The sequence below is a fragment of the Oryctolagus cuniculus genome, chromosome 17 (genome assembly GCF_051225735.1).
Source record: "Oryctolagus cuniculus isolate XC-2025 breed Fujian yellow rabbit chromosome 17, ASM5122573v1, whole genome shotgun sequence".
Classification (NCBI taxonomy): domain Eukaryota; kingdom Metazoa; phylum Chordata; class Mammalia; order Lagomorpha; family Leporidae; genus Oryctolagus; species Oryctolagus cuniculus.
The window spans coordinates 43,311,042-43,327,960 of record NC_142883.1 but is presented as its reverse complement, the minus strand read 5'-3'; the positions used below and the strand labels follow the sequence as shown (position 1 = coordinate 43,327,960).

The window sequence follows — 16,919 nt, the reverse complement described above, 5'->3', positions numbered from 1 at the left end:
TTCACTTTTGTCATTTTTAAAAGAATTTATTTTATTTATTTGAAAGGCAGAGTTAGGGAGAGAAAGATCTTCCATCCACTGGTTCCCTTTCTAAATGGACCAGGCCAAAACCAGGAGCTTCTTCCAGGCTCCTGTGTGGCTGCAGGTGTGCAAGCACGTGGGCCAGCTTTCACTGCTTTCCCAGGTGCAGAGGCAGGGAGCGGGACGTGGAGCAGTGGGGACTCAGACCTGCGCTTGTGTGGGATGCCGGTGTTGCAGACGGCAGCTTACCCTGCTACGCCACAACATCGGCCCCTGTAAGTTTGTTCCGCATCAATTGAGATGATCATGCGCTTTCATCCCCTTCATTCTGTTCATGCAGTCTATTACATCAATCACTTTTTGAAAAAGATTTATGTATTTGAAAGGCAGAGTTACAGAGAGGCAGAGGCAGAGAGAGAAATGGTGGCAATAGCTGGAGTTGTGCCAACCCAGAGCCAGGAGCTTCTTCAGGGTTTCCCACATGGGTTCAGGGGCCCAAGCACTTGAGTCATCTTCTACTGCTTTCCCAGGCCATAGCAGAGAGCTGGATCAGAAGTGGAGCAGCCAGGACTCAAACCGGTGCCCACATGGGATGCCGGCGCTGCAGGCAGTGGCTTTACCTGCTACGCCATAGCACCAGCCCCCATCAATCACTTTTTTTTTTTAAGAGATTTTATTTATTTGAGAGGTAGAGTTACAGAAGGTGAGAGGGAGAGACAAAGTTCTTCCTTCTGTTGGTTCACTCCCCAAATGGCCGAAATGGCCTGAATTGCACTGATCTGAAGTCAGGAGCCAGGTGCTTCTTCCCAGTTTCCCATGCAGGTGCAGGGGCCCAAGCACTTGAACCATCCTCCACAACCCTCCCAGGCCATAGCAGAGAGCTGGACTGGAAGAGGAGCAGCCGGGACTAGAACCCTTGTCCATATGGGATGCCAGCGCCACAGGTGGAGGATTAACCTACTGTGCCATGGTGCTGGCATCCCATCAATCATTTTCAATGTGTTAAACCAACCTTGCATTCTAGGAATAAATCCCACTTGGTCATTGTGACTAATCCTTTTAATAGGCTGCTGGGTCTGATTTGCTAGTACTTTGTTGAGAATTTTGACATCAATTGTGACATCGATGTTTGTAAGGGATATTGGCCCAGTTTTCTTTCTTTGTAGGATGTTTTCCTGGGTTTGGTATCAGGGTGATGCTGGCCTTACAGAATGAACTATTAAGTGTTCCTTCCTCTTCAGTTTCTTAGAGAAGTTTTGGAATTTTGGGTGTTAGTTTTTCTTGAAACGTTTGGTCAAAGTCATTTGTGAAGCCATCAGACCTGGGGCTTGTGTCTGAAGAGTTCTGATTACTGACCTTGTCAGTTCCCTAGTGATTTAGCTTGGGTAGTTTTTGTGTTTCTAGGAATTTCTCTGGCTCACCCAGGCGGACCAGTTTGGTGGCACACAGCTGTCTGTGGCACTCTTAAACTCTATTTCTGTACAATCAGTGGTAATACCTCCACTTTCATTTCTGATTTCAGTAATGTGATTCTTGGTCCATCTTGCTAACGGTTTATCAATTTTGTTGACCTTTTCAGAGTTTTGGGTTCACTGATGACCTCTAACATGCTTTTCCATTTATGTCTGCCCTTCATTTTCTTTCTTCTGGTTTCTTCTTCTAGCTCCTTAATTTGCAAAGCAAGGTTATTTAACTTCCTTGCTGTTTCGCGTAAGCCTCTGAAGCCTTAAGTTTCTCCGATGAGCACCGTTTTCTGCGCATCTCATAAATTTTTATTTTTGCCTCCAAGTATTCTCTGGCCGCCCTTGTGACTTCTTGGACGCACCGGGTAGGAGTACATTGTTTAATTTCCATGAATTTGTGCATTTTCTAATTTCTGGTTACTGATTTCTAACTGCATCCTATTGTGGTGACAGGAAACATTCTGTATGATATTTATCTTTTTAAAATCAAATCCGACTTAGATTTGTGGCCTGCCACATGGTGCAACCTGGAAAGCACTGTAGGACTTGGTGCTGGCTTTTGAACACAGTAGGTGCCCAGGGAGTAGGTTGTTCGTCTTGTGATGAGGGGGAGGTCAGGGTCAGAGCCACGGCCCGGCCTGGCCACCTGTGGCCGTGTGGCCTCAGGTGAATACCTTCCGCTGTATTCCTGTGTCCTCAGTCCCAATCCCCCCAGCCCCCGGCCCGGCACTTTGAGGACGAGGAGGAGATGGGGTGAGGTCATGTACAGAAAGTGCTCCGAGCAGGGCCCCGCCAAAGCCGGCTCCTCTCCCCTCCACCTGTTCTGCTTACCCCAACCCCCGAGGGGCCTGTGTTCTAACGGGCAACGTGAGGCTCCACATCCCGCCCCCCGACCTGAGGTTGCCTCTGAAAGGCAAAGGCCGCTCTGGCCATGGGACGAGCACCTTGGCCCAGGGTCCTGGGGTTGTGCGTGGGCCTTGTGCCCCCTAGGGGCTGATGCTCTTCCAGGCACATCACGGGCCTTGCACACGGCTGCTTCCAGGTCCCAGCGTAACCTCTTCTTTGGAGGGGTTCCTTAATCCCGAGAGGGGCTTCACCCACCCCGACCCCTCTGTTCCGCACGGTCCCAGGCACTCAGGGGACGCCGCCTGTGGTGCGAGTGCCAGGGCCCCTTGGCAGGACTTTATGTGTGTGGCTTATTCACTGGCTCACTAGCTTGCAGGTGTGTTCTTGCCAGCGGCAAAAAAACCCAAGCGATACGGCTTGTTTGTTCGTTAATACTAACCATTTTAATTTAAATTAATAGCATTTCTGGAAGACAAATGCAGTTGATAGAAAATATAAAAACTTTTCCTGTACAAATTTTACATCACATTCAAAAAATGCAAGTGTGAGCCTTGCGGCCGCAGAGGCTTGCTTTACACGCACTGTTGACGCCCTGGCTCCCAGCCGCCTCTCGGCGCGGGCTCTGCCCCACTGCCCAGACCCTCCCAGGATGGGCTTCCGATGCCCTGAGTGAGCACAGGGAGAAGCGGCACAGGATGGCAGAGGGTGTTCGGACCCGGTGACGCGCGGAAGCCAGTTTTGCTACAGGCCGCTCACAGTTAACTCTGAACCAGCATTGGTTCAAGACCTTGCGTTAGACAGCTTGGGAGCCACAGGCTTCGGGGCGAGGCTGGGATCGAGGGGTGCCTCGAAGGGCTGAGCCCTTGGAAGCTCCCAGGGGGCCCTTCTCCACCTCCTTCACAGTTGGCTGTGGGGGCTGAATTCACAGTATCTGTCATTCTCCACGTGTTTCCAAGGCAGGCATGTCTTCCGCACCTCGATTCACAGTTACTTCAATAAACAGGGCAGGGGGACCGGGGCGGGGTTTCCGTAAATGACAGGCAGTGCGGAGGGGACAGGCCCAGAGCCGGGACCTGTGAGGGGAACGGGGACTGTGTCCCTAGTAGCTTCCCAGCGGCCAGCCCCTGAAGGCAGGGACCGAGTTCGCTGCAGTACTCGGGAGAGAACGCCCTGCACATACTGGGTTCTTGTGGGCCGCATCACCGTCAGGGCATGTGGCAGGGTCCAGTCCGCGAGACTGAGCAGCGTGTCCACAGCTCTGCTCTCATCCGAGGGAAGAGTAGGGTCACCGGGGGGAAGTAGGAAGGTGCAGGTATGTGGGAGGGGTCTGCCCCCACCACGGTGGCTTTGGGGTCGTGGGGACCTGGGGATGAGGGCGACCTCATGCAGTCCCCACAGGGCTGAGCCCGCTGCCGACAGGGGCTCTTTCCTCCTCGGCACTGGCTGGAAGGGGTTAAGAGGCCCAGGGCCTGGGCATCCGTGTGCTGGCCTGGGGAGCAAGAGGCAGCAGAGGGGCGCATTTCAGTGCTGATCCAGCCTGGATCTGGGCGGGCAGGCTCTGAACACTGGGGCCTTGCTGGTGCTGGCGTGGAGGAAAGGCGCCCGGCCGGCCCCACGCCCTCCCGGACCCCCTTGTGCTTTCCGGATTTGGAGCCTAACCCTCCCCCCACCCACCCCCCGCCCCGGCCCTGGCACCCTTGCTGCCACTGGGAACCTGTCTCTGGGGGACGCTTTCTCACTGACGGGTGAGCAGAGGTTCCCTCAAACCCAGCCCCTGCTGCTGGCTGAAAGGGGAACAAGTGGGAGGCCTGGTGGCACAGGGAGGCTCACCTGCTAGGTGAGTCTAAAGGAAAGGGGTAGAACAGCTCTGAGCTCAGAGCACAGGCGGACAAGTCGGGGCTGGGCAGGGACGGGACGGGCAGTTCTGGAGCCCCTGGCGCGACTGGAGAAAGGGTTCTCCAGGGCTCAGGGGCCTCTGCTGTCTTCCCGCCTCCACACATGCAGCCCTCACGCCAGCGCCAGTCGGGGACAGGGATGTGGCTGGAGCTGAGGCCCTGTGTCCCATGGCTTTGGTGCCTGCCGGGGGTCTTCATGCAAGCAGCACACATGTACACATCTCTGGCTCTTTGGTCACCTTGCAGCAGAAACCATGGCTGGGAGTCGACATTGTGGTGGGGTAGATTCTGCCAGGAAGGGGAACCCAAGCTCTCTGGGAACTGCTGACCCCATCACCCAAGGTGGCTCCTAGCCAGGGTTTCCTCTGTGGGACAAGGAGGGGCCGGCATCGCTCTAACAGGGAGACGCCCCACTGCTGGGGTTCAGGCTTGAGGCTTCGCTTTTGCCTGGCCGTGTGGGCCCCTCACTGCCTGCAGCGTCGTCTGGAGCAGTGGCCACTTCCACCCTGCTGGCCGCGGGCCTGCGCCTCTGCACGCACTGCTTTAATTATTCCCTACTGTGAAACATCAAGTTCACGCAGCGGGCACACGCGTGTCGTCAGCTGTCGTTCAGTACAGCGTGAGCTGGTGGTGGCGTCCGTGTCGGGGGAAAGTGCGGTGGCGGCGGCTGTGTGTGTGGTGTGTGTCGGGCTCCAGAAGCCTGGGGCTCCGTGGACGAGCAGTCCGGAGTGGGCTCCTCGCACTCCCGGGCCATGGCGCTGGGCAGGCAGAGCGTCCATCTGTCGTGGTGGAGGTCTGGGGTTTTAGCAACACGTTTTAAACAAAGACAGGAGCAGAGATTGCACGGCCGGCTACATCTTTGGATTACTGGACTCCAGGACCCCCAGGCCAAACCTTTCAAAGCGGGGCACAACTTTGCTGCCGTTAATGCTGCAAAGAGGAACAAAGACATGGGTCACGGCCCCGCCGGCGTGGGTGAGGAGGAGGGAGACACCTGTGAGGAAGCGGGCGGGGGACCCAGCCCGCACCAAGAAGTGAGAATGATTGCTCGGCCCCTGGTCATGCTGAGTCCCCGGCACCAGCACGCACAGGCACCGCCCCGGGCTCTCTTCCACATTGGCTTCTCACTTGCACCCCAGGAAAGCTCTTGCTCCCCGTGGAACTGGGAGAGAAGAGACCTGGCTCCCAGGGTTGTGCCCCTTCTAGAAATAGCTGTCAGTGGCGGGGGGCGGCCTGGGTTGCGGGGTGAGAGGCCGAGAGCCGGCCTGGGCAGGTCTTGTTGGGGGCAGGGTGAGAATCTGTGTTTAATGAGCAGTGCGCTGCCGACTGTGGGCAGCCCACAGGGCGGACTCGGGGTCTGGTCTGGGGAGTACGGGCGGAAGTGGTGAGTGACTTCACCCTGCTGGGGCAGCTGCTTGGTTTTCCTGACTGAAATAGCCTGGGGCACCCTCTGCATGAGGACAGCTTCTCGGGGCGTGTGACTGGGGACACAGGCCTCTGCAGCTGGGGTCCTGCATGGCGACAGAACTCTGCACCCAGCCCCCACAGAGGCCTCTGAGTGGCTTAGATCATTGCACTCCTTGAGGGACGAGATCCCCACGGGTTCAAAGCCAAGGCAAGCCCCCACCCCTGCATTCAGAACACACTAGGCCGGGAGACCCGTCTCATGAGGGTGTTAGTAGGGGAAAGAGACCCATCCCCCCTCCACAACAAGGCAGCCCCCGGAAGGAGGAGGACAGAAACCAAAGTCACGTCCAGGAAGGCGTTAGAAGCTGCTGGAACCGCCTCGCGGGCGAGCCCGGTTAGTGGGATCCTCTGCGGGGGTTACTCGGCACACGTGGGCCGTGTGGACAGGGGAGCAAGCGGAGAAGGCTGCAGGCAGCGAGGGCGTCCCTCGGGTTAGTGCCCGCGTCTTGTTTTGCGTTTTAGTAGAATCTCAGCGCCGAGTTGTCGATTAGGAGGGAGCAGCCCCCGGTGCATGCAAGGCAGCCAGGCCTACAACCTACGGGAGGAAAAGAGAAGAGGGAAGAGCGTGTCAGAACCGGAGTTTGTGGGTGTCTGGGGCTCAGAGGCACGGCCGGCTCGGAAGGGGGCCTGGGAACAGGGCACGTCTCCGAGCTTCCCCAGGGCAGCTGCAGGCTGTGACTGACAGACGGCCGTACAGCCCCTGCGCCTGGGAGCCGAGCCCTATGCTCCCTGGATTCTTTCTCAGGCTCTGGCCTCGTTTCCCTGGGTGCCCTCGGGCTGGAGCCTGAGAAAGAGGGACGGGCCCTCTGCCCACCACTGAGGCCTTGCCGCGTGCCGTGATGGTCTCTGAGCCCCCGAGGGAAGTGACAAGGCCGTGTGGCACTTTGCGCTCATGGGAATGAAACACAGGCGAGGAAGCTGGGGTGCAGGCGGCGCAGGAGGCAGGTGCGCTGGGGATGGCACAAGCGGAAACAAGAGTAAACACACTATTCCTCCAGAACCGGACAGCAGTTCTTAAAGTCGGCGTGGCCATATCGTCCTTTCCCGGAGTAGCGGCTCCGCCAGCGACTGCCGGTGCCCCCGGGGCAGTCCGCCAGGCGGGGAGGGGGCGAGGGAAGGGCGCGGTCCAGCCCAGCAGGCACCAGTGGACAGCGGAGGAGTCAGGACAGCAGCAAAGGGGAGGACGGCGGCCAGGCCAGCACATCCGCCGCCCCCCAGAACAAAGCGCCACAAGACCAATGGGAAAGAAAAGAGAAAATGAGAATTAGAGACGAGCAGACAGTGGAAATGTGGACATTGTGACCAGTGGGTGTGGAGAGACTCATTCGCTGGAACTGAGGGTCCTGGGCAGGCAGCACCCTCCTCCCCCACCCCCCATGTGTGACTCCGTTTCCCGCCTTTGAGGTGAAAGGGTGCACCCCCGGCGTTTAGGAAACTGGAATCCTCTCCTGATACCAGCGCCCACCTAGTGCAGCCTTCTCTTTCATGGATGGGAAAACCAGGGCCCAGGTTGTTAACCAAGGGGCCCACGGGCTCCGCTGGGGTGGCTCCTGCTCAAAGCCAGCTCCATCATCCCTCACCTGGACACCCTTCCCCTCGCCCTGGGGTCCCAGGGGAGCCCTGGGCTTTGTCACGGAATGCAACACATGGCAGTCACTGCCTCGACTGCTGTGTTCCTGGGGCCGGTGAAGCAGGAGTGACGAGTCTGCGTGTGGCCCCACAGAGGCTCCACCGCGGCAGTGGCTACCTGCCTGTCTGTGCCTCCTAACACTGCAGACTCCCTGTGGGCGGAGTCCCAGCCTTGGCCGTCTGTGTCTCCCTGGGCGCACAGCAGGTGTGCAGCAGTGGTGGAGTAAGAACGCCAGCCTCTAATGAGTAGATTCTGTCGCTCTGTGTTTGTAGGGGAGGGGACTTGAATCCCTCCAAACAGCAAAACACTGCACATGACATGACGCAGGGAGCTAGAGCCCTCCTGGACCCTGCCACTGGCCCTGCCCAGCCACGTCTGCCGCCTCTCTTAGGTGAGTTTGCCTACGCTGGCCCTGGGTTTGGGTAACCAGTGGGCCGGCCTCCCCTCACGAGGTCTTTTAGAAAGTGTCCTGGGCCTCAAAGCCACCCCTTTCCTCCGGGAGTCCAGCCTGCACCTGGTTCGGCGCAACCCACAAGTGGTTTGGGGAAAAGCAGTTCTTGTGAGTGTGAAAGTTGCAGGAGACAGATTCGCATGGCGGCGTGTGAGGGGCACGGGCCAGCTCCTGGCTGACGTGGTGTGTGCGGCTGCTCCCGCGCTACAGGTGCACGGCTGAGTCACAGTGACGGACACAGAGCTTGCTTGCACTTCCCTTATGTCTCGCAAAGCTTGAAATATTTCTGACCTGGCCCTTGACGGCCCTAGATCGGGTCCCACACCTGCTTTGTACAGCCAAGGAAAGCAGGGCTCTGAGGACAGGCCTTGTCCAGATCCTCGCGGAGGGTGGGAGCAGGCCCGGGACAGACAATGCAGGAGAGGGGAGTGTGGCGGCACAGGGGCCGGGGGCCGTGGGCAGAGCCCACCCGCATCAGCGCACCACACCCACCCCAGTGCTCTGGCCCCCTCCGCCCCTTCCGGAGGGGTGCTGGTGTCGGAGCTGGTCTGAAAGAGATTTGTAATTTTTCACAGATGCAAACTGAAGGTTTTAAAGCCTGACAAAGGGAGTCTCCAATCAGAGGCACAGAGGCAGGCAGTGAGCTGCCGGGGCCTGGCGGGCAGGGTCGGGCTCGGCGAGGGGTACTTACTCAGCTGACTTCCAGAAGTGGCCAGGGTGAGAGAGCCGCCGGTTCAGCTTGGGCAGTTTCTCCAGCATGTCCATCAGCAGGCTGAAGCTGGGTCTCCCCTGCAGGTCGAAAGCCCAGCAGGCAGACAGGATCTCCTGCAAACGGAGCTGGCGTCAGCGGGGTCTGTGCTGGGCAGGGTGAGAGCCGAGAAGCGCTCGTGCCTACAGTGCAGGAGCTGGCCTCCGCACTTTGCTTCCTGGCCCCCAGCCCTTAAGGCCGAGTGCACAGTACCCATGTTGAACAGAACGGCAATGGGAATGAAACCAGAAGTGGGGGCTGTTAGCTACAGAGGCTGGGGGTGACAGGGAGGCTGATGGGCAGGAGCAGCCGCGAGGCCGGCAGGACGCTGTCCCACTGCGACATCTTGCTGCCTGTGAGGACACAGCACCCCCCTTTCCTTCCGATTTGGGCAGGAGGCTTGCACAACACAGCCACATGGATTTGCAGCTTGGGCTTCTGTTCTTAAATACGACTGGGTCCCGTGGGGTTGTCTGCGTATCAGGGAGGCCAGAGACTGCACAGATAAATAGATCAGAACGCTGTCTCTGGAGGGGACGTGTGTGTGCGTGGGTTAAGGACACCACTTGGGATGCTTGCACCCCGTAGTGTAGTACTTGGGTTCAAGTCTTGGCTGTGCTTCCAGTTCCAGCTTCATGTTAACGGGTGCCTGGAAGGCAGCAGGTGGTGGCCCAGGGAATGCGGCTCCAGCCACCCCTCGGGAGACCTAGCTTGAGTTCCTGGCTCCTGGGTTTGCACCGGCCCAGCCCTGGGCTGTTGCGGGTAACCATCAGTGCTGAAGGCTATCTCTGTCTCTCAGATAAACATATAAAAAACAAATCAACAAATAAGTTCTTGAAAAGATAATTTCTGAATCAAAACATTCAAAGTGATAGAAGATAAAAATCCAGAAAATTCTCCAGCGTGTAGACCCAGTTTTGGAAAGGGATGGAAAATACAAGATTCTTATATTTTTTATATTTTTATTTTTATTTTTTTTATATTTTTATTTTTATTTTTATTTTTTTTTTTTGACAGGCAGAGTGGACAGTGAGAGAGAGAGACAGAGAGAAAGGTCTTCCTTTTTGCCGTTGGTTCACCCTCCAATGGCCGCCGCTGCAGCCGGCGCACCGTGCTGATCCTGGCAGGAGCCAGGAACCAGGTGCTTTTCCTGGTCTCCCATGGGGTGCAGGGCCCAAGCACCTGGGCCATCCTCCACTGCACTCCCTGGCCATAGCAGAGAGCTGGCCTGGAAGAGGGGCGACCGGGACAGAATCCGGCGCCCCAACCGGGACTAGAACCCGGTGTGCCGGCGCCGCAAGGTGGAGGATTAGCCTATTGAGCCACGGCGCCGGCCCGGAAAATACAAGATTCTGTATTTCTGTATTTGATACAGAGGCTCGCTAGGAAGGACTGAATTTTAATGGGAATTCCCAAAACAGAAAACAAATAACAGGGTAAGAAATTATCAAGGGAATAATAAAAGCAAATTTTGCCAGAAACTTGCAAAGGAAACAGGAACTTTCACTGCTCACTGAAGAAAGAGAAAATAGCCGCCAACCAGCCTCTGCTCTGCTCATCTGAGGTTTCACAGGTCCTGCGCACGTACACAAAGAACAAGGGCAACAAAAGGTGGAGAGAGAGAACCCACAGCAGAGCAGGATCCCTGAATTATTTTATTATTATTATTATTATTATTATTTGACAGGCAGAGTTAGAGAGACAGAGAGAAAGATCTTCCTTCCGTTGGTTCACCCCCGCAAATGGCTGCTATGGCTGGAGCTATGCTAAGCCAGGAGCCAGGTGCCGCACTTGGGCTATGCTCCACTACACTCCTGGGCCACAGCAGAGAGCTGGACTGGAAGAGGAGCAACTGGGACTAGAACCCGGCGGCCATATGGGATGCCGGCACAGCAGGCGGAGGATTAACCAAGTGAGCCACGGCGCTGGCCCCAGGATCCCTGTATTCCTGTCAGTGTAGAGTCCTGGCATGAAGCCACCACAGTGACTGCGTTAGGCAGGCAAAGGTTCAGAGTTGACTTCTCATGCATCCACCGAGAGGAGGATTCACTCTCACTTTGCCGGAGTGCAAGTAGAGAGGAAGACGAGAGAGAACAGTGCCAGTAACCCAAGTCCGACTGAACACAGGACAGCAGGCCCAGGACCCACTGGTTCAGACCACAGAAATGAACAGAACAGACTCCACCCAATGAGGAGAACGCAGAAGGAGCTAAAGGCTCCATGAATAAGATGAAAGTGTTCTTGCAGCAAGAAAAAAGGCAGTTAGACACTACTGGTAAAACCTAAAACCGTGCAAGGAAGCCTTGTGTAGACGACAAAACTGAGGCTTTGATTAACGGAAGTGGAAGAGGAGAACCCAAGGTGACAATGACGTAATCCCAGGAACTGCCTGCCCACGGCCGCTGGCACTCAGTCACCCTAACGGCACAGACGCTGCTCACTGTCCAATTGCTTGCAGACACAGAATGGAATACATAACCACGGAGACACACATCAACTTCCACAATAACTGTTCCAAGAGAAAGCTGACCAGGGTTGAGCGCCTGGGGCACAGCGTAAGCCCCTCTGGCTGTTGGAGCTCGCCCTACATGCCCAAATCCTTAGATAAAATTATGAACTCCCGAGTGCCTCAAAGCGTAAAGCAGTGCCAGCACTCTCCTCCCAAGGTGCCCACGGCTGTGCCACTGTGGAGCCGAGTTCAGCTGGCCGTGGTCCAAGAGCCCAAGAGCGTCAGGGGGGTCTCCACATGCTCCCTGATGCCCACCACGGAGAGCCCGCTGCTGGCGCTGGAGACCAGCACCCCGAAGGCATTCTGGGAGGAGTGGAACTGCAGATTCCACACTTCCACCAGAGGACACAGTGGCTCAGACGGAACCTCTCTGTGAGCCTTCAGCTGACGGATCCTGGAGGGAGACGATGGATCAGTCCCGGGCCTGTGCAGAGGGTGCACGAGGGGTCCTGCCCACCTGCTTCATGACAAGAACCGCCTCCAGAGAGACCTCAACCTGGACCCGGGCTGGGCAGCCACAGATGCCATGGGAACTTCTTAGCTGTTCTGCCCCAGTCCTGGGACTCAGGAACACACAGCTGTCACCAATCACACCGAGAACACCGATTCCTGACATCTTCCCGTGTGACTGCACCGTGACAAGGAAGTGTGCAAGTGCAGAGCAGTCACTCGAGAGAATCTGTCCGGCAGTGAGAAGTCATAAACTGCCAAGTTTGCCATGGAAACTTCAAGAACAGTCAAGAAAGAAAAGCGTTCTAAAGATTTGATGTCACAGCATAACCTCACTGTATTTTAAGGAGTGTTATTTGAAAGACAGAGGTAGATGTCTCAGCTGCGGGTTCACTTCCCAAATGCACACAATAGCCAGACAGAAGCCAGGAGCCCGTATCTCCCTCTAGGGTGGCAGGGACTCAGGTATTCGAGCCATCACCCGCTGCCCCCAGGATGTGCACTAGCAGGAAGCTACCGTCGGGGATGGAGCCGGATCTGAACCCCGGCACTCCAGCATGGGGCAGGGGCCTTGTAAGCAGTAGCTAAGCCCTGCACCCGACGCCCACTGCAGCGTGTATGATTTGACTCTATCCCGACACCTCTGGGTGGCAGGGCCCCTTGCCGCCCCACATCCTGCGGCTACTCACGCTGACTTCCTTCCCCAGGTTGATGGAGGCCAGGATGCGCTTCATTCCTTCCCCGCTTCCAATCTGCCAGATCAGGGCCTCGGCGGCCTGGGTCTTGAAGGGCCAGTCCCGTGCTTGGAGCTCATACCAGATGGTCCTGCAGAGACCCGGACCCCCAGGTGAGCTCCCGACCTTCCTGCACGGCACACATTGAGGTCCTGCGGGCAGGGCGTGAGGAACCTTCTCCGGCCCTTCTCCCCCTCGAGGCACTGGGGATGCTGGAGGAGGTGGGCTCCGCGCTCCGGCCTCTGCTGTGGGAGCCAGGCTTGATCAGAGCGCCCCGGGCAGGAGGCCAGCCCTGCCATGATCGAGCTGTAAGATGCTGGTCTAAGGAAGGTGACAGATGTCCCAGGACCAAGACTGCCAGTGCACCTGGTACTGGGAAAGTGACCCAGTAGGAGGGACACCCCGAGAGACTGGAGTGAGGCTGAGAGGTGGCCGGCAGCCCCGCCCCCTACACGCACTGTCCCAGAGGCTGTCACTGACACCTGAAGGGGCGGCAGGTGTAATGCACCATCTCAGGAGTTTGCTTTGTTGATGTTATACTGAGATGGAAATATTTTTTCCATGTGCTGGGTTAGGTAAAAAGTTTCAAAACTCACTTCATCTGCTTCCTTTTCTTTCTCAACATTGCCCATGGATGGGGCTCATGGGATTGTCTGTAGATCCTGCACCCCGTGGTGTACCTGAGGCCACTGGCAAGACAGGCAGTGCTCCCAGGCTGGTGGGGGGGTTAAGGGGAGCACCCCGAGGGCCAGCGGATGAGCCTGAGCCCAGCATCAGGCACTCCATGGTGCTCTGGGGTGGTGTCTGAGGTGCTATGATTTCCCTCGTCTTACGGGTGGGGAAACGGAAGGTCAAGGACGTGGTCGCTTGGGCAGCAAGCAGCAGAGCCACGACTCATACCCAGGGTTGTTCTCACTCCACAGCCCAGGCTCAGAACAGCTCAGCCCACGCCTCCCCCGGCCCCGGAGCACCCGGAGCCGCTCACCCGAACGCATAGACGTCAGCAGCTTTGGAGAACGGCAGCTGGTCCTCGTCCTTCCCGGGCGTCATCTCACGCACGATCTCAGGCGCCAGGTAGCACAGCCAGTCATGGGACAGCTTCAGCTGGTTCTCACGCCTGCGGGCCGGGGCACCAGCACAGGACACAGGCCCTCAGGCAGGCAGCACAGGCCCGTCTGGCTCATTACTGCCCCAGGGGGCAGCAGAGTCCACCACACACGAAGCAGCAACAGCATGCGGACTCTGCACTCGCAAAGGCACTGGGGGCCGCTGCTGCAGAGCCACAGCCAGGTTTTCTAGGAAAGTGGTCAGAGCACGGGGCCTGGCAGGGCCCGGCTCTCTACGCCAGCTGGGAGGTCTCTGGCATTCTGGGGTGGCGGCGGGTCACCCCACATGCTCGGGAGGAGCACTGCCCCCTGTTGGCCTCTTTGATATCTGGGTCAGTAACATCTGATGCTCCTCCTCATGCTGGGGATGTGACCCCTGGTTCCTTGCCAAAGCTGGGAGCAGCCAGGGAGTCAGGGAAGGACCCCGTCTCCCAGGGGTTAGCCTGGGACGCAGTGCTACGAGGGACCGGAGCACCTGGCTGTCCCTGGGGGGAGGTTGCTCTTAGCCACGTGCAGCCCGCGTGCCCGGGCCGCGGTGGGGTTCCCATGCCCAGCCAGCACCTCCTGGTCTACTCACCGCTCCTCTCGGAACACGCCCGAGATCCCAAAGAGCCCGAAGTCCGTGATGACCACTTTGCCGTTGTCGTAGAAGACGTTCTTGGACTTGAGATCCTTGTGCACAATGCCCTTGGCGTGGAGATAGCCCATGCCCTGCGAGAGAGCCAGCCTTGCGTCAGGGGCAAGGGACAACGCCTGGCTGGAGGCGGTGCTCAAACCCCCTCATCTCATCATGACAACCCGAGCCTGGTGCTGCACAGCTGGGAGCCCTCTCGCCCCAAGCCCCAAACCACACCGCGGTTCCAGCAGCCGAGTCTGTGCTTTTCCACACCACTGTACCACACTGAGAGCAGCCACCTCGACGGGGTAGGTCCAAGGGGTAGCCCAGAGTTGGGGGGGGCAGGAGGGCGGGGCATACGAAGCAGTGATGCCACCCAGGTGAAGACACAAAGGGGGCTGGCGCTGTGGTGTAGCCGGTTAGTCCCGGCTGCCCCACTTCTGATCCAGCTCCCCGCTAATGCACCTGGGAAAACAGCAGAGGACGGCTCAAGTGCTGTGCCCCTGCACCCATGTGGGAGACCCAGATGAAGCTCCTGGTTCCTGGCTTCAGTCTGGCCCAGACCTGGCCACTGCAACTGTTTTGGGAGTGAACCAGCAGACAGAAGACTTCCGTCTCTGCCTCTCCCTCTTTGTAACTCTGCCTTTCAAATAACGACACAGAGGTCCGGCAGGAGCTGGGGGCTCCACTCAATTTGCACCGCTGGTGTCTGCTCCCTGCAGGGCGAGGGCTCAGCCGGGGCTACTTGGGGCCTTCCCTCTGGTCCCCAGGCTCCCAGGTGGCCGTGCTTTGGTAGGAGCAGCCTGGGGCCAACACTGAAATCCAGGTTAGAGTGGACATTAGCGCACTCTTAGCCACGTGGCCTCACTTCCTCATTGGTACCGGGTACTGTTTGGACTGAACACCAAGGGCAAGGCACTCTGACACAGCACAGTCTCACCCAGGCCAGAGCCCCCTGTATCTCGATGCCACAGCCAAAGCAGCCGTCCCTGTGTGCTCGGATAACACAAACGTCAGCCCCTCCCTGTCTCCCTGGTGGCGGGGGCATGCTAGGGCAGAGGGCGGGCAGGTGACACCCAGGGGAAAGCGGGCCACGCACACATGTTCAGGAAACAGAATGAACTGTGAGGCAGACGCAGACAGAGCTCAGGCCTCTGGGGAGCACCAGAGAAAAATCTAACACAGCACACCCCCTGCTCCGAGATAACTACTTCCCCCAAGCTTGCTGGGCGCCATCGTCCCCCAGCAGAGGCGGGCTGGGAATTCCAGGAAGACAAAACCCGCTCCTTCCCAAAACTCTGTCCTGAAGGTCACACGGCCCTTGACCCACCTGTCCCCTTCCCAAACCAAACCAAGGTTCAGGCTGCCCCAGGAGCCAGACCGAGCCAAAGAGGCTGTGTGACTGAGGACAAGGTGCTGTGCCTCTCTGAGCCTTATATACAAAACAGCCGTCAGCCTCAAAAGGCCAGGGTCAAGAGACAAGACGGGAAGCCCTGGAACTCCACAGCGGCTGCAACCGAAGCCAGGCCCCTTTCCACTGAGCTGCCCTTCAAAGCCCCAGCGCGGACTGCAGAGAGGCCGCGGCTCAGCACTCCCAGCTGGGGAAAGGGGGCCGTCTCTCAGCCCCTCGGGATGGAAACCCAGCAAGCCAGCAGAGGCAGCTGCGGCTCTGGGGCTCCAAAGCCTTTGGCAACCTTTCGCCTCTGCCCTGGAGGGGTGCGGGTGGCTCAGTACTCAGACGCCCCTGTGTTCCCACACCGAGGAGTGGGGAAGGGGGCAGGGCCCACGATGTCTGGGGCAAAAACGGAGCCGTGGTGATACTGCAGCTCCCCCCAGCCCCTCCAGAGGCAGGAACGGGGAGTTTTTGTCTCAGAAGTACAATTCACCAGTTCAGCCGTGTGGAAGGGGCTCGGGGAAACCTTGGTCAGCCCACAGGCACCATGGAGATAACCACAAAACGGAGGGGAGGAAGACAGGGCAGGAGGGAGACAGGAGATGGAAGACGCAGGAAAAGGGGGCACACTGGTGGGGAGAAAGCGTTCACACCCAAAACAACAGAAACCAGGGAGCGGAGGAGGAGCCCACCCCCCAGGATCCAGGTTTTTCTGTGGGGCTGCTTACTGCTAACTGAAGCAACAAATGGATTTATTATTTCTTAAAAATGGTCAAAGAAAAGAAAAAAGTAGGGGCTGAAGCAGTGGTACAGTGGGTAAAGCTGCCGCCTGCAGCGCTGGCATCCCATATGGGCACCAGTTCAAGTCCCTGCTGCTCCTCTTCTGATCCAGCTTCCTGCTAATGCCTAGGAAAGCAGCAGAAGATGGGCCAAGTGCTTGGGCCACTGCCACCCTTGTGGGAGATCCACAAGGATCTACTAGCTTAGGCCTCATGCAGTGCCCTGGCTGTTGCAGCCATCTGGGGAGTGAACCAACAGATGGAAGACCTGGGTGGAGCTGCAGGCCTGTCTCATGAAGCCTGGATCTGAGAGCACTAAGGAGCACACGGGAGTCCTGTGCCCCCGGAAGTGAAATTTCACACCCCGACCCCTGCCAAGGGCCGGGCCCCATGTCCACTGAGCTCTCCTCGGATTACTGCGTTCCATTCTGGCACCCGCCCAACCAGGGGTGACATGGGGGGCCCCATTTCACAGTGGAGGGGGCTGAGGCTCACAGAGGACAAATAACCTGGCCCAGGTCGCTCGGCCGCTATGGGTGGGACTTGCCCTGGCCTAGAGGCTGCCATACCCCTGGTCCACATCTGTCAATGCTGAGTGAGTGGGGTGGCTCTGAGTGGCCCAGCGGGAAGGAGATGGGGCCCACGCGGGGAGCACTGCAGGAGAGGAGCAGCGGACGAGCGGGAGATGCCCTCTTACCTTGATGATCTCCTGCGCAATCTGCCTCGTCTTGTTGATGTCCAGGGACGTCTTGGGGTCTCTCACAAACGAGTGCAACGTCCGCCCCTTGCAGAAGCTGTGGGGGTACTGGGG

At 57.9% G+C, this 16,919-nt stretch overlaps 1 protein-coding gene across 8 annotated transcripts in view; it reads right to left on the bottom strand.

Moving 5' to 3' along the window:
- Positions 1-2,750: 2,750 nt before the first annotated feature.
- KSR1 (kinase suppressor of ras 1) overlaps positions 2,751-16,919 on the bottom strand; it is a 155,815-nt gene continuing 141,646 nt past the window's right edge. For 2 of the 8 annotated variants that reach the window (XM_089317453.1, XM_089317454.1), the window contains exons 9-15: positions 16,806-16,902; positions 13,898-14,031; positions 13,200-13,331; positions 12,170-12,305; positions 8,465-8,598; positions 6,680-6,760; positions 2,751-5,155 (exon numbers count right to left, since the gene is read on the bottom strand). In XM_089317453.1, coding sequence (XP_089173579.1) covers positions 5,077-5,155; positions 6,680-6,760; positions 8,465-8,598; positions 12,170-12,305; positions 13,200-13,331; positions 13,898-14,031; positions 16,806-16,902 — 793 coding nt within the window. In that variant the 3' untranslated portion in view covers positions 2,751-5,076. Of the gene's footprint in view, positions 5,156-6,088; positions 6,228-6,679; positions 6,761-8,464; positions 8,599-12,169; positions 12,306-13,199; positions 13,332-13,897; positions 14,032-16,805; positions 16,903-16,919 lie in introns of those variants that run through there. The other 6 variants (XM_089317455.1, XM_070061099.2, XM_089317458.1 and 3 more) reach the window with 4 other exon arrangements.